This window comes from Dunckerocampus dactyliophorus, chromosome 1 (assembly GCF_027744805.1).
Source record: "Dunckerocampus dactyliophorus isolate RoL2022-P2 chromosome 1, RoL_Ddac_1.1, whole genome shotgun sequence".
NCBI classification, from domain to species: domain Eukaryota; kingdom Metazoa; phylum Chordata; class Actinopteri; order Syngnathiformes; family Syngnathidae; genus Dunckerocampus; species Dunckerocampus dactyliophorus.
The window spans coordinates 42786254-42802997 of record NC_072819.1 but is presented as its reverse complement, the minus strand read 5'-3'; the positions used below and the strand labels follow the sequence as shown (position 1 = coordinate 42802997).

At 38.3% G+C, this 16744-nt stretch overlaps 1 protein-coding gene across 2 annotated transcripts in view; it reads left to right on the top strand.

The window, feature by feature from the left end:
* Positions 1-15796, top strand: part of cdh26.1 (cadherin 26, tandem duplicate 1) — a 28305-nt gene extending 12509 nt beyond the window's left edge. For both annotated transcript variants that reach the window (XM_054784670.1, XM_054784678.1), the window contains 18 exons: positions 1461-1520; positions 1589-1681; positions 1769-1927; positions 2005-2152; positions 5083-5252; positions 5356-5484; positions 6162-6347; positions 6430-6701; positions 7574-7716; positions 7812-8042; positions 8122-8340; positions 10005-10129; positions 10248-10328; positions 11307-11369; positions 11471-11545; positions 11873-11911; positions 12914-12985; positions 13053-15796. In XM_054784670.1, coding sequence (XP_054640645.1) covers positions 1461-1520; positions 1589-1681; positions 1769-1927; positions 2005-2152; positions 5083-5252; positions 5356-5484; positions 6162-6347; positions 6430-6701; positions 7574-7716; positions 7812-8042; positions 8122-8340; positions 10005-10129; positions 10248-10328; positions 11307-11369; positions 11471-11545; positions 11873-11911; positions 12914-12985; positions 13053-13271 — 2484 coding nt within the window. In that variant the 3' untranslated portion in view covers positions 13272-15796. The remainder of the gene's footprint in view (positions 1-1460; positions 1521-1588; positions 1682-1768; positions 1928-2004; positions 2153-5082; positions 5253-5355; positions 5485-6161; positions 6348-6429; positions 6702-7573; positions 7717-7811; positions 8043-8121; positions 8341-10004; positions 10130-10247; positions 10329-11306; positions 11370-11470; positions 11546-11872; positions 11912-12913; positions 12986-13052) is intronic.
* The last annotated feature ends 948 nt before the right edge of the window (positions 15797-16744 follow it).

Below are 16744 nucleotides of genomic sequence, written 5' to 3'. Positions count from 1 at the left end.
GCATTTCAAATTGTTTTATGCAAGTAAAACTGTAATTGTAAAACCGTAAACATGTGTTTTGTGTCAACATTTTTGGCTTCCTGAAACGGATCAATTAGATTTACATTATTTCTTATGGGGAAAATTGATTTGGTTGGCGTACATTTCAGTTTGAGTCAGACCTTCTGAGACAGATTTATGATGCTAACTGGGGCTGAGCCCGGTACTCCTTTTAGACGAGTATCCGTTACAGGTAACGCATTTTTGCAGAGTACGAGCATGAAACGAGTACAGCTCGTCATTATCCATACTTGTTCTGAAGCAACATCCTCACCGAGTAACAATTTATGTATTCACTCTTCACACTCTGTGATTGGCCAGTCACACACAGTGACCGCCCCTCCCTAGACAGACTTGTTGCCATCTGCAGTCAGAGGAGCGGTGCCTCACTCTTTCACACACAGACAGTGACTGACGATCTCTCTGTGCTTGCTTGGCTTAACTACAGCTCACATTGCTCGAATCAGTACTCACTTTTCCTCAGCTCGTCTCCATTTCGGTTTGTATGATATTGAAAGTTAGTTGGTAAACTCGTTCCGTAACGTACGCAGTGCAATTGGCAAGACAGAGTTGAAAACGGATCGTGTCGCGTTGGTCACTGCCTCCACTCCAGACAGGTTTTTTTTTTTAGGTTTTCATCAGCTGGCCTCTGTTTCGGTTTATATCTAAATTACTGGGTAAACTTGTTTCATAACGTACACGGTGTATTGGACAAGACAGAGCTGTAAATGGCTCGTGTTGCGTTGCGTGGTTTTTTTGTCCCCCGTCTGCTTGCTTCTAATTTGGCTGGTGATATAAAGTTAGTTGGAAAACTTAGTACTCGTAGTACTGATGCTTTTAGGAAAAACACAGTGAAGAAGGCTGATTATTTCCCTGTTTGCCATCACTGGATGTTTGCATGAATCTCCAACTTCACACCGATCATTAACAAATTATTAAAAGTCTTACAGATCACTTACACACATACACAGTACACATGTAGCTGAATAAACAATAAATATAGCAACTTCTGATCGATCCATGTCCATTTCAGGCTAAAATAATGTACTGATTTAAGCCCCTCCCGTTTCTGGCTAAACCACGCTCACTTCCGCTTTATGCCCCACCCACTCAGAGTACGGATACAGATCATTTAAATGGGTGAACAGATACAGATACAGATACAGATACAGTTACAGATACAGATAGTGGTGTACTTGCTCATCCCTAATGCTAACCAAGGTAACACTGTATAGGATATCAAAAGCCAAAGTGGTAAAGCTTAATCTCCTGTAGATCCCCAATTTCTCCTGAATTAAAGGGGAAAAAAAACATGTAAAACACATCAATCAGGTGCATCTATGATTTTGCAGGTGACAGATGTTTGAGCACTGACGGAGCTCAGTGCTATCTGAGTGATCTTGTTTCTGTTGTTTTTGTAGGCTTTAGTCACAGCTACATTTGCCTTTCCTGGAGGACACCACAGCCAGCGCGCCAAGCGGGTAACTCTTTCAGTTCCAGAATGAATTGCATGAATTAAGAATTGGTAAGGGCTATTTATCATCAACAGGAGCTTTTGGTGCGTTCCAAAAGAAGATGGGTTTTGTCTACCATTGAAATAGTTGAGGAAGACCACGGGCCGTTCCCCAAAGAAATATCTAAGGTTAAAGCAACATTTTTCTGGACAAAAACACCAGTCGGCGTAGTTACAACATGCAGCCAACAACTCAACTGTGTTTCTTCTTTTTAGCTGTTCAATGATAAGACGTATCAACACGTTAATCATAAATATGTTATAAGTGGAATGGGTGTGACTGAGGAGCCCCTGGGTCTGTTCTCAGTTGATCAACAAAGTGGGAAGGTCTACGCCCATAAAACCATTGACAGAGAGAAGCATGCCTTGTTTCACGTGAGGGCAAATTGCATCATGAATTTCCTTTATCTTTAATCATCACCTTGACAACCATAACATGTCCCTCCCCACAGATCCAGTTTGACATCTTGGACAGAAATACAGGGAGAACAATAGACAGAGAATTGGCATTTGATGTAGAAGTAAAGGACATTAATGACAATGCTCCAAGATTCCTCCATCCGCGAATGAGTGCTGATGTGACGGAGAACACACCAGAGGGTGAGTTTTTGCCTGTAGTCATTCAACAAAAAGTGTGACAACATAACATAACATAACTGGCAATGTCGGATACCAACAATTTCCTTTCCGTTCCAACACTGAGTAAAATTCAGGCTGGTTTTGGCGGTACTGATCCGATACCAATACTTTGGAGAAATACACCGAGTATTTCTGGTAAACTTTAAACAGAAGTGTATTTTAAAGCATAGCATCGCTCATAGCATAAAGAATACAATACATCAGAGTTATTTATTTATTTTAAACTATATTTAGGTATATTGAGTGCGAGTGACGCAATGCATTATGGAAAAACTTTTAAATTGTTTTTTTTTACATTTTAAACTCATATTGGTACTTGTTTGTTTATTTCTTAGGTACACCTTTTGTTTCAGCCGACTGACTCAGGAGTGTGCTGCTGCAGTTACGCAGTTTACCCAGGCGGAAGGAAAAGTACTTCCCACCAACTGTGTATCATTTAGATAAGATGCAACAAATTGCAGTGATGTGGGGATCGATACTGAAATATGGATAACTTCGACACCAGATCTTTATGCTCTAAGATCGATTCTCAAATCAAAAAAGCGATACTTTGATACTAAAGTCATTGAGGTCTTGTATATCTTTAATAGGAACACAGTGGAAAATAACTAAATGACTTGTCTAAATGATACGTGGTTGGTGGGAACTACATTTCCTTAAGTGTGTAATGCATTCTTATAGTAGGTCTTAATAATTAATAATTCATTAAAATGGTCTTATTGTTTTACTTGTTTTAATTATTGTGTAAAACACTATTTTCACATATTTTATATAATGTTGTACTTTTTTTTGCTGTTGTATAGTGTATTAGCTTGGCTATACTCTAATAGCATACGTACTTAAATACACTTAAGAGTTTTAAATAAATAAATACAGTACATTACTCTAATGTCTTGTATTCTTTATAGTATTAGCTATGGTATGATTTGAAATACACTTTTTTTTTTTATTTACCACACACATTAGTGAAAGAGGACATGAAGGTAGTTGGTGTGAGAGAAGAGGATGCAGAAGACATGGTTAGATGGAGGCAATCGATTCGCTGTGGCGACCCCTGAAGGGAAAAGCTGAAAGGAAAAGAAGAAGACACACATTAGATGATTTTCTAATGATTTTAGGATCAGTATCGGTGATCTGCCTGAATTTTACTCGGTATCGGAACGGAAAGGAAATCAGTGGTGTTGCACATCAGTAAGACATTGTGTTAATAATATGGATTTTGCACCATTTTGAATAATCCTGGTGACTTCTAGCCGAATCTATAGCGATCTGTAGGTGGCCAGCGGTCACCTACACCTAAATAAGGGGTGTCACAACTTTTTCCAGCGAGGGCCACAGTGAAATATGATTGGATGCATGGGCCATATTTTGCAAAGCAAGACATGTAAATATGCTAAGAATTTATATATATTTCAAGAAAAAACTGCATCTCAGCCTTGTGATATAGGTTAAAAAGCGTATTATTATTAGGAACTTTGCTCTTTTTTCCCATATTTTGCTGTTGTTGTTTTTTTTTTTACATTTTTCAACATACTTCTGAAATCATCTTTGTCAATTTTCTTTTCAGAATATTATGACTTTATTCTTATAATACTTTGACGTTATTCCATAATACTGTAACTTTTTCCCCCGCCTAACTTTTTTGTTTTGTTTGTTTCGCATACTATTATAACTTAAATTTTTTTTGTTTATTAACTCCGTGCTACTAAAATGACTTTTTCCCTCATAATATCAGTTTATGCTAGTAAAATTGTGACTTTTTTTTTCATTGGAATACAACTTTTTTCTCATAATATTTTGACTTTATTCTCATAAAATTACATCCGTTTTTTCAATTTCTGTTGGGATTTTTGGGGGGAATATCAACTTTCTTCTTGTAAATTTTCTTTTCATAATTGTGACTTTATTCCCATAATATTTTTACTTTATTTTCATAATATAACTTTCTTCAGATCCAAATTTTCCAAAAATTAGAACTTTATTTGCTGTTTTGTTTGTTTCTCATAATATTACAACTTAAAAAAAACATATTATTACTAATATTTCAACACTACGTTATGTGTGACTTGTATGACTTAGATTACAATTCTTTCATTTTAATATTTTGAATTTATTCTTGTAAAATTTGTGGTGATTTTAAAATTTTTTAAATATTTTTTTAGTTTTCTTGTTAAATTATATTTTTCGCATGTGCGGCAGGCCAATAAAAAAACAGCCAGGAACCACAAATGGCCCCCGGGCCGCACTTTGGACACCCCTGACCTAAATTAACTCCTAAATCATTCACACTGTACATAGAACACAATAAGAACTTGTAAGGTATAGTAATAAACGATTAAATACAAGAATTATATGAAAGTAATAAAAAAAAGAACAATTCCTTCCCAACTAAAAGAATAGAGACGACTGCACTGCTTAGTTATTACTGTCGCTTTCATAAGAGCAGATGCTTTCACATGCTGAAAGGATATAATATTTACCCCTAATGATGTCGTGCTAGTCGAACGTGTTGCCAATATAGGTTGCTGTTTCTCCTCTCAGGGCTTTTCATGTTCATTTTCACCTCCATGGTGATGTCTTTTCTTTTCCGTGGTGTATTTCCACCAGAAGAGCCTGCCTTACGCTTGGGAGACATATTGAAGTGCACGTAACAATGAAACACCGAAACTCGGAGCGGTGTAACCCGAACGCTACCTGCATTTTGCTACAAATTGTTAGATATTTAGACATAGTTTTTTTTGTCAAAATGTGAAAAACAATGTAAATAGCATTTTTAAAACTGATATCGCCTTAAAAAAAATCTAAATTGGGTTAACTGAATATTTATTTTATTCACATCCTACTTTTTCTTAATTCTTACTCCCACTTCCTGTGTGTCACATCCCGCGAAGGCTACTTGCCAGTTAGGATAGAGGTCACAGACCCTGATGAAGCGGACACCCCAAACTCCACAGTGACCCTGAGTGTCATATCACAGTCCCCACAAGTCCCCAAAATTGACTTGCACCGGATTGACGACAGAATGGCACAGCTTACCTTTAAAGGATGTTTTGACTACGACGTAAGTCTTGTCGACTTTCTACTTAAAGCTGTATTTGAAGGCGCTCAGGGTTTTGTACAAGTGACATCCCAAAAATGATCTTTTGTCTTCATTCATGTTTCAGAAAGTAAAGAAGTATGAGATAATACTTCAAGCGAAAGATCATGGAAAGCCATCCTTGTCATCAACGGCTGTGATCACTCTGAATATTATTGACAGCAACAGTCATCCACCAACGTTCAAAGCAAAGAAGGCAAGCATGTTTGATAACATTCTTTAAATACCATAATTTCCAGTGCATAAACTGCTACTTTTTTCTCACTCTTTGAACCCTGCGGCTTATACAGTTTTGCGGCTAATTTGTGGTCGCGTTCTGTTCTCGCGACATCTCGTGTGCTTCAGAGCAGTCATTTTATACTTTGTGCACGCGCCCTCATCATTAGTGAGGTGCGATACTAATTATTTATTTTCCGATTTGAAACTGAGTAAAATTCAGGCAGGTATCAGCGAGAACAGATCCGATACCAATACTTTGTACAGATGCACCTAACATGTCGGGTAAATTAAAAATGAGCATATTTCATATCATAGCATAGTTCATAAAAAGTATGTATTCATAGTAGCACTGGTCGGCTACTGTTCAACTCGCCGTATTACATGCACTGTTTGGCACTGTTTGAAAAAAACATTTATTTAATTCAAAGTTTTAAAAATCTTTCAGTGTCACATCTTTCTGTGTACTAAATCTGCCATGTTACGACGTGGACACCTACGGCTTATAGACCAGCGGGCCTATATATGTGCAAATCTTTTTTTTTTTAAATTTAGTGGGTGCAGCTTATATACCGGTGCACTCTATAGTCCGGAAACTACGGTAGTACTAATGGTGTTACTGTTAATGGCCATGCATTTGATGTTCTTTCTGTCCAGTACCATGGTGAAATTCAAGAAATGGTCACACGCGAAAATGTTTTAAGGCTTGCAGTAGAAGACAAAGACACTCCTAAAACCCCCGGCTGGCGGGCTAAATACTTCTTCATCAAAGGAAATGAAGAAAACAACTACAAAATTGAAACTGACCCTGAGACTAATGAGGGTATCGTGAGTGTCATCAAGGTAAACTTGTCTTTTTCAGGCCTACAATTCACCACAAAGCTCGAACTGCACCACAGCTGACTTTGCATTTGTGTCCCTACAGGGGAAAGATTTTGAGAAGCCAACTACTACAACCCTGCAGATTGGGGTAGAGAACGAGGAACCATTATATGTTTGTGGAGACGCAGCAGCTATGAGCAGAGGCTTGCACCTTTCTAATTCAGTTAACGTCACAATGAAAGTGACAGATGTCAATGACCCTCCTGAGTTTGAAAAAGATCCGGTTGAAATCTTTGAGAAGGAAGAGGAGGAGCCGGGAAGGCTGCTCTACACGCCAAAGGTTCATGATGTCGACTCGGACATATCAAAAATTAGGTTGGTGTTTACGTATAGCATGCCTGACGAGATTACAGTATAACCACTTTATGAAATACTCCTCATGTTGGATGATGTATGAATGGGTACCTCAAAATAACAGCAAATCCGGACATAGAGGGACATCTTCTGAAAAGAAGCAGATGCTTTATTTTATTTCAATTAGAGTCAAAGCTTGGTTTTCCAAAACGTATGATTCGGGTTTGATGAAAACATTCACCAAAATGTTGCCCCAGTTTTCGTCCGCTGTCAACATTGCATGTAAAAAATCTTTTCATCTGTTAACTTTTATTACATTTTATTTTATTACATTTTTTATTGACCCTGACTGCTAAATAACCCGCCATGGGGCCAAAAAAAAAGCTGTGAGTGCCAGCCATTTGATAAAGAAAGTGAAAAACGCTATTGATTTCAAGAAAGAATTAATTGCAAAGTACGAAGTTGACGTCCCCTTCCCTCATCTCTCTACGCTCATCGTCGTCTTTCCAACAAGAATTTTCAATAAAGGTAAGATTTACGTTAAGCACTCTTTTGTTAATTTCATTCATCATTTTTAACTCCCATGCATTGTGTTCTGCATCCAAAACTAAAATGTAATTTTAAATGTGTGTTTGCTAATCGGACCTCTGACCCCAGGTAACTTGGACATCCTGTGTCAAATATCATTCAAAATCAATTGGGCACCTGCTTAAAATGTTGAAGGTAGAGTGGGTGGGATTTTGTTTTTACGGGTAGCATGCTTACAGAAACTATACAGAGGAGATGGACGGAACGTTTGCCTATTCATTGTAATAACAATAATCGCATAATCAATGACAATATGAGTATACTGATTGATGCAATTCAGGGTGAATGCACTACTTGTTTTTTAGGTTTACACTGTTAGAAGATGCAGCTGATTGGGTGACCATTGACAAGAAAACAGGGCAAGTCACAACCACGAAGAAGATGGACAGGGAGTCGCCCTTTGTTCATGACAACATTTATAAAATACTGATCGGTGCAGTTGATGATGGTATGAAGCCACTACCGTATATTACAAAACAAAGAAATATATATTATTAAAAAAACAATACAAATGGTGCTCTTTTCTTTGCTGTGGTTAACAAGGTGAGCCTCCAGCCACAAGCACAGGCACCATCCTTGTTCACCTCCAGGATATCAATGACAACAATCCAAAGCTGATGAACAATAGTGTCACAATGTGCAGAAACAAGTTAAACAGGGTCATGCTTGCTCCAAAGGATCTGGACTTACATCCTTACAGCGGGCCCTTCACCATCTCACTGAAAAGTGAAGATGCAACCCAGTTGCAGCGATGGAAAGTGGACACCTCTGCTGGTAAATACAGCTTCTGTTTAAGCTGAAATTGCTCCAAATTACAAGACCCCTGCATGCTTCTCTCTACATTCTCCTTCAGGTGAGGAAGTTGGGCTAGTTAGCCTGAAGACACTTCCTTATGGAAATTACACAGTGCCCCTTCTCATTGAGGATCAGCAAGGCATAACTGGAGAGGACAGTGTGGTCATAATGGTGTGTGACTGTGAAGAGGGAGAGGTATGTCACCGTAAACAGCTCTCAACGAGTCTGGGACCAGCTGGCATTGGACTGATCCTAGCAGGATTGCTGTTATTTTTAGGTGAGTATCGTCATCTTCAACTACACTGTGATAGATACGAAAAAATCCAAAAAAGAATAACTATTAGAAATGTGAAATGCACGACTGCAAAATCTTCCCCGGAGATGTTACATCCCGTCTTCTTGTCCTCCTATTTCCGATGGCTGAGAAGTGCAAAACAACTGTGAAACACTTACATTTTATAAAGCAAATTAACATAAACAAATAAACAAAAGTCAAATCAAATTAACATTTCAGAAAACACATTAACAAAACCCAGATTGACAGGCATGGAGGCCAGTAACGGTGCATGCCGATGAAATGATTCGCTGTAAACAGCTTGCGAGTGTGCATTGTGTGTTGCATAAAAGACTGGGGATGTCCAATAATATCGGCCCAACATTGCCATGAAAATGCAATATCGGTTGATATCGGTATCGGTTAAATCGTTAATTCAAAACTGTTGCATATATAGGCCTATGGGCTCCCGTACTTGCCGTCATCGAGGCATCCAGCGGCACCAATACGTGGAAATACTTTGTCACATCCTGTGTTATTCCTCGCAGTCGGAAATGGGCTTGATATGTTAAAACCACAGATGTGAATGTGCTGCAGACAGCACCGACGTTAGCTAACTTGTTAGCTTGTAGAGACGCCGGCACGGTCCCGTTGTCTCTGTTGTCAGTCAACATTTTTACCCATATCAAGGGTCACCAAATGTGGAGATGCGATTCACAACGAGACAGGAGTTGAGGTAGGTGGTACCAATCAGTTTACTCTCCACTCAACTCAACGAGCAATAATTGTTTAACAATAGCTAAGTTGCTACAACAACCTCATGAGTACGGAAGTACGGTTGGTTGGTTGGTTGGTATCGCCAAGAGAAATGTCCAAAATGTCTAAAACAATATTGTGGTTCACCACAATGTGTTAATTCCATGACATGATATGTGATGTTACACATATCGATATCGGTTGATGTCGGAATCGGAAATTGAGAGTTGGACAATATCGGCATATGGGTTATCGGCAAAAAAACAATATCGGACATCCCTAATAAAGGCATAAATTAATTGAACAGAAGGCGATCAAACAGCGGTAAATGCTTATCTTTCGCGTCAGACATAATGAATGTAATAAAGTAAATAAAGTTTCGGACATATTTGTCTGCGTTCTTACACTAAGTGAGTTGGCATGAATACTGTTCATATTTCTACTGTATGTGTTGTCGTTTTACTGCGCTGTTATTGTATGGGGGTTAACATGAACATGAATTTGTTGGGAACAACGCAATCTCCATCCTGTCAAGTTGCACCCCAGTAACTTTTTTACTTTGCATCACAGGTTTGAATGCAGCTGTTGCTGATCTTTGTTCCACTATATTGAATATTCTTCATGGATTATCTGAATTATGTGTTCATTGACAGGCTCATAGTACAAAATATAGTACTCATAGAGTTGTCACTTTTTGATTGCTCTTTTGACAGACATGCCTTTTTGATCTCCTCTTCTGTCACTCTAAATTTGCAATACAAGTTATGAAAATGGAAGAATTTGCAATATTCCACTCAGCAGTGTTACTACTCCCAGCAAAGCTCCCTCATTAAGGAAATCATTGATGACTGCACTGACAGCTCACCTTATGCATACTTAAAATATATACTGTCTGTCTTGTGTGTTTGCAGGACTGTTATTCCTCTTGGTGTGTGAGTGTAAAGAAAAGTTCATGCACTTGTCCGAGGTACAACCAGATGAAGGCCACCAGACCTTAATTAAGTACAATCAAGAAGGAGGTGGTGCTGAATGCAAGGTGTGTTGGCTCTGTTGTGGTTACACTAATTACGAAGAATGAAAATAGTGAATGAAACAGCTATTGTATTTCATTTGTGTGGTTATTGTTAATTTATTTTCTGATGCACATCTGGTAGACTGCACCATCTTTGCTGCTGACACCAACAAAGGATATGGCTATGACCTTTGCTAATGGACAAAAGCGGGGCACCATGCAGGTATTACTATCGATACTTTCAGGCCCAAGATTATTATGTGGTGAGCTTAGTGATTGATAAAATGTCTATGAGTGAATGAGACAATCATTTAAAAATAGTAATAGTAAATAAAAACTGCAAATCCAATAGCAATTTCTGCTTCAGGTTGAAAATTTAAATAGGGGTGCAACTAACGATTATTTTAATAACCGATTAATCGGTTGTTTATTTTTTCAATTAATCGATGAATCGGATTTGAAAAATATATTTTTCATTTCTGCATTTTTAATGATTTAGATATAGATTTGAACTGAAATAAGTGCACAAACACCAAGTTGCTGCTTGAATATTCTGTTCAAATAATGTTAAATATTACAATATCAACGTTTGTCAAATAGCTTCAGTAAAGCAAAAGATGTGCACAAAAATACAATCATGAGAATTTTACTTAGTCGACCAAATTAATATGAAGCAAACACCTACAGTTAGTGGTTTGGTCCGCCACATATCGAAAAAGAGGCTAAATTGTTAGTCACTGTTTTCGAAAGTCAAAGCTGATATGTGTGACTATCTTGGTTTGGCTAAACCACAAAGATTATAGGTCTGCTTACATTGGTGACTACGGAAATTAAAAAAATTCACATTTGAGAGGCTGAAATCAGAGGATATTTACATATTTGAATAAAAAAACGATTTATCAATTACAACAGTTGTCGATTAATCGGGTATTGATTAACCATCGATTAATCGATTAATTGTTGCAGCTCTACACTTAAGTTTGTGTTTTCAAAAAATTTTCAAAGATTGTTAAAAAAAACGCAAACCATAAAGAGATAAGAAAAAGTGGAAATAAATATTACAGCACCACCAAACACGGCCAGTCGAAAATATTTGCCGTATAAAAACACTTGACTATATAAAAACACACACACTTATCATGGGTCTTGCATCTACTTGGTCTACTATCTACTTGCTCGCAATGATGAATTGCATTTTCAGATCACCAAGATGGCTCCAGTAATGACAGAAGATGTTGATACTTACAATTCAGGACTTACTCTGGTGAGTAACAAGACCATATTTGTCTCATTTAATGACCTTGAATACACTCATTTGCGATGCCATCCATTTTCCAAACCTGTACTGTTGTATGTCCCTAACAGATGAACTCTGACATGGCCTCACTGGGCCAGCAATATCACCGAGACACTTTCAAGGGCAACAAGGGACACACAATGGTGAGTAAATACAGTCATGTTTCCAATAGCAACCATTAATGAGATTGACTTCTGACTGTATCTATGATCACTGTTACCCAATTAAGAAACCATTTTGTTTAAAAAGCAACCCCAATTGGGGAACTCCAGCCATAATTCTGCTATAATACGATGACCATACGTTAAGTATACTGTATGGACAATCTCACAATTGAGGCGGATGTCAGATGAACAAATCACAGATAGAAACCACCCCAGACACCACACAAAACATATTGCAATTGTGGCACATTATGCACAAAAACAGGCCTACAAAGACTGACTCAATGTTATTGCCCTTCATTTCAGTACTCCACATCGGCTGCAAACAAGGCTAACACCTACCAGGTAATTATGAGTGAAAATAATAAGTTGTCTAGGGTGCATGAAAAAATACAAATAAAAAAGGATTTACCAAATAGTTAAGAGTCTCCCATTGGATAATTACTGCATGGGTGATTGTGTGTTAGCCGGCAATAACTGATGCGGTTTGTTAAAAAAAACAATGTGAAAAGATGTTAATCTGTTTCAGAAGGGTCAATTATTGGCATGCATCAAGCATGAGAAAACCTCTAAGGCAGGAGTTGGCAACCCGCGGCTCCTTGTGACTCGCTTCGTAATGCTCGGATATTTTTTTTAACACCTGAGTGGGGAAAATGTGCACTTTTCAGGAGAGTTTTAAAATATCAGACTTTTTCTAAAACCGCAAATGCATATTGGCAGAGTTTTGACTGGTGACTGGATGAGTGCAAGGAAGGAAGGGGGAGCCGATGTTTGCCTGCCTGTTTGCTCTCATTGAGACGTGACTGACACTTTTAACGGTTTATAAGCTCTTGAGTTTTGAGGCAGACTATTTTTCTTCAGCGGGCGAGGGGGTAAAATGGCTCTTTTCATAGTAAAGGTTGCCAGCCCTTGCTCTAAGGAGATTGCTGAAACTACTAAAATCGGGTTAACAGCTGCCCAACGCAATAGCAAAAAGTGGAAGGACGGTTGGGAACGGTGAATGCAACGCTGGACAGAAATAAATGTGACATTGCAGAAACTGTGGAAACAATTCCTCAGCCAATGTCTGCCGTAATCACAGCTAACGGCAATCCAACTAAATATTAGAGTGACAGTTTTTGGCTAGGCAGTGTATTTTTATTGGCTACATTAAAAACTATGAACTGGAGAATCTGGTTCGAGTAATATTTAATTCACGGTAACTGTTTCACTCATTCTAGCTTCTTCTTTTTTTAAAGACAAAGGTCTTTATTGCAGTAGCAGTACATTTGAATTACAGATTACATTACATCATATTGTGTACATTTACTCACACTACTAACTCACAATCCACCTCTCTGTGTGCAGGGAGGCTCCTCATGGTCTCACACATCAGGCAGCTTACTGTCTAGTCAGAATATTTCAGATCACCTCAACAGGGTAAGAGGAATGTTTCGATGGCATCACGCAAAACCCCAGTCTGCAGTTTAACCCCGTTATCCCACAGAGACTCCACATGATTGACGGAAACCATGCGGACCACCCACAATACCAACCCCATGAGTATGCCTATGAAGGAGAGGAGAGCAAATGTCAGTCACTGGATGAACTGTCTTTTGGCAACTTGGGAGAGGATTTTCACTTTCTGGATGATTTGGGACCAAAGTTTAAGCACTTGGGTTGCATCTGCAACCAGATAATACAAGAAAAAGGCATCCAGCTTTAAAAGGACAATAGTGGCAAATTACCGGTATTTGTTTAAAGCAACCAGGAAGTACGGACTTATCTTACAGCATTTTGAAGAAGTCATTTAACCAAAATGATCCATTTTGGACTTTTAGCATTGAATGCTCTAATAATTGTATCCAGTGCCATGAAAACACTAAATTACCTTAATGTCTCCATTACTTTAAAATGAACTTGATGTTTATTCATGACAAAATCTTTAAGTAATAGTAGTAGGAAGCATTTTTTCTACGCATTAAAGTCTTTATACTATCTTCTTGTAAATATTAAAACAGTTTAAATTGTACTGTAATGTGTGTTTGAGGTGTCTGCCACATTGCATCATGTCTTGCTCCAGACAGTTTGTTTCTCGGAACATTATCATACATTTTTCTACTTGACTGTGGAAAATGCAATAGGAGTTTATTCTGACAAATATGTTTTACGTCCTGACAGAGATCAAATTGGTATGATGGTAATCAGTGGCCTTTTAATAAACTGGTGAAAAGGTGTTGGGACCAATGCCTTTTGATGGTGATTATTAAGAACAGCTATCAGTTATGCTTTGGTTTATAGTTGGAATTTATCACGCTTAATTTGGGCTCCACCGTGGACAAGTGGTTAACCTGTTGGCCTTATAGTCAGGAGATTGAACATTCAAATCTCCTTTTGGGCATGTTTTCCCTGTGCATGAGTGAGTACTCTGGCATCCCAAAAACATTGCGTGTTAGGTTAACTGGAGACTTGTGTGAATTTGAGTTTGTGTGCGCCTTGCCAGTGGCTGGTGACCAGTCCAGGGTGTACCCCGCTTGTCACCTGAAGGCAGCTGGGATGGGCTCCAGCTCAACCGTGACCCTAAGGATAATAAGCAGTATGAAAAAAGCCTGAACGAGTAATTCCCTTTGACACTGGCATGCAACAAGACCAACCAACGGATTATGTTGAGGGTGAGGCCCTGGAAAGTGGCATCATGAACACCACCATGTGAGAAGGGCACAATGTTTTTTTTAATAACCACATCAATTCAGCGCAAGTGACCCAAATCGTGAGCACTTAAAACTAACATCAACACATCAGCAGCTTTTGTGAAGGTGTGAAAGCTACATGTCAAAATGATGTCCGTGTCATGCCGTTTGACTACGTGCTGTGACAAGACAACGTTAAACGTTATTTTCTCACTAATCCGTATGTAAACTGTGATTGAGTAATGTAGCTGAGGACACAAAGGAAGTAGTACAAGTATGAAAATGTATTAGTGCTGCTCAGTAAGAAAAGTAAGACTGAACGTATGCACTGTCGGCACTGGAATCAAACCCAATTTTCTGCCCTGTTTGTGTCCATTTTGAATTCACAACGACGGCAAAATTGCTACAACGTTTTCTTCATGAATTCACACAGCAATATAGAATATACAGTAATCCCTCGCCACTTCATGCTTCCAATTTCGTGGCTTCACTCTATCGCGGTCAAAAATATATGAATAAATAAATGATGCTGTTCCATGGTTGAATACACACTATTATTTGTCAAAAATATGCATACTTTGGCAGGATGGTTAATAAGCCATATGTCCTGATATCACTAACGAGCACAGTTACTTGTAATCTTAATGTAATCTTACAAGTTCCGTTTCATTTCTATGAAAATGTTATGTATTTTTTTTGGCATAAATTAAGCATTTTCAAGTATAAAAATGGCTAAATGAATTTAAATATAAACATAAGACATTCAGAAGACGCATTCAAATACGTTTGATTCTACACTGGTCACTGATCATTAGGTGTCAGTAATGTTACTGTAATGTTCGGTGAGACACACAAGCACCAGACTTGACAACTGGAAAAACAGGCTTTTATGGCAGGTTTGAATTATCTCACCACAGGCAAAATAATCCCCAATAAAAATTCCTAAGAAAAACAGCTTGCCGTAACCTACGCCAAGCTGAAACTCAACTCGGAACTCCCAAAGTCACTTCCTGTCCGCCCGTCACTCACCTCCTCTAGAACCGGAACACATTTATTCAGAATGGCCTTTACTCGTCACTTATTCAGAGGTATAAGTGAATGATGTTGGATGTTGAATGAGTTGGATGGCATTCCTTCTTTTGGCCACTGACTGCTGGGGTGTGAGGAACTCACGAGTTCTCTCTAAGGAGGTAAAGTTGTCTTTTCTTTTTTGGTTAAAGTATGTTTGATATGTTAGAGCTTTCCTTTAATTATCTCATTCTTTGTTGCATTGATGTTCTTATACTACTTTATTCATCTGTTTAGTATATTTGATGTGTTCAATATTTAACATTGTATGTTTGTTTTTATAGAGGTGTTGTTCTCCTTTGTTTTGTAACATTTTGGGAAATAAACGTTTAAAACTCTGTCGAACTGCTTGTCTTGCCATTCTTTGGAATGGTGTGAGACAACCCTCACACACGGCGGGAGTGTGACGTTACAGCACACCTGCACAAGTTACTGAGAGCCACACAAGAGCTGCATCTAAAATTCTACCTTAACAAATTTTCATTGTCTCAGTTGTGACGGAGACTGTCAGAGAGGGGCTGCTGAAATATTCAGTGGCGTGCGGTCAGGGGAGGCAGAGTCTGAACAATAAATATAAATATTCATCCATTAAGCTGTATTATAAATGCATTTTCTGTATAATTTTCTGAAGTAAAATCGCTGAATTTGTACATTTCCTGATTAAAATGCAGGGCAGAAAGATGAGGCTGCCGTGAGCAACTACTCTTTGCATAGTGCACAAACCATGCCTACCATCTGAGCACACTCAGTGAGTGCCCCAAGTTGAAGCATTTATTATACACCATGACTTTCTACAGCCTGTGTAATCTCTTCAATGTAAGTGTGACATCATTATTCTTGCTAATCGGACAACAAAATATAGAGAAATGTCATATGCAGAGGCGTTGCAGTCCTTGCTTCAGCCTGAAGTGATGGGGGCGTGCATGCAGTGGAAGGTGCTTGTCACTGTCATCCTTCCATAGAGTGGAAAAGCCAGCGGGTTTTTTTTTTTTTTTTTTTTACAGCAGCAGCACCAGCTGGAGAGTAGCACGTCAAATTCAAGATAATTTTATGCTGAACAGATTAATGAATTTCACTGCCAAGATGGAGGATTATATACCCAAGCTCACCAGAACGGGATCAGACTTTTACAACAAAGTACCAGAACTTAGCCTGGAGGATAGAGTGTATATACTTCATTTATATATTAGTATATTTATGTATTTTATAAAGGCAAGACCACAACTCTTTTTCAGTAACAAACAATAAATAAACAAATGGGACTAGGAAGTATTTGAAAACAATTTGAAAGCATGTTTTTAAACCAAAGTGAACTATTCTCTTCTTTTTCTTGTTATCCTCTTAATGCACAACCTGTATTAAGCAGATCTGATTAACCAGACCGCATCATAGTGAGAAGTGTTTCTAAAATGTCAACGTTGTCAAACATCTGTAGTTCGGT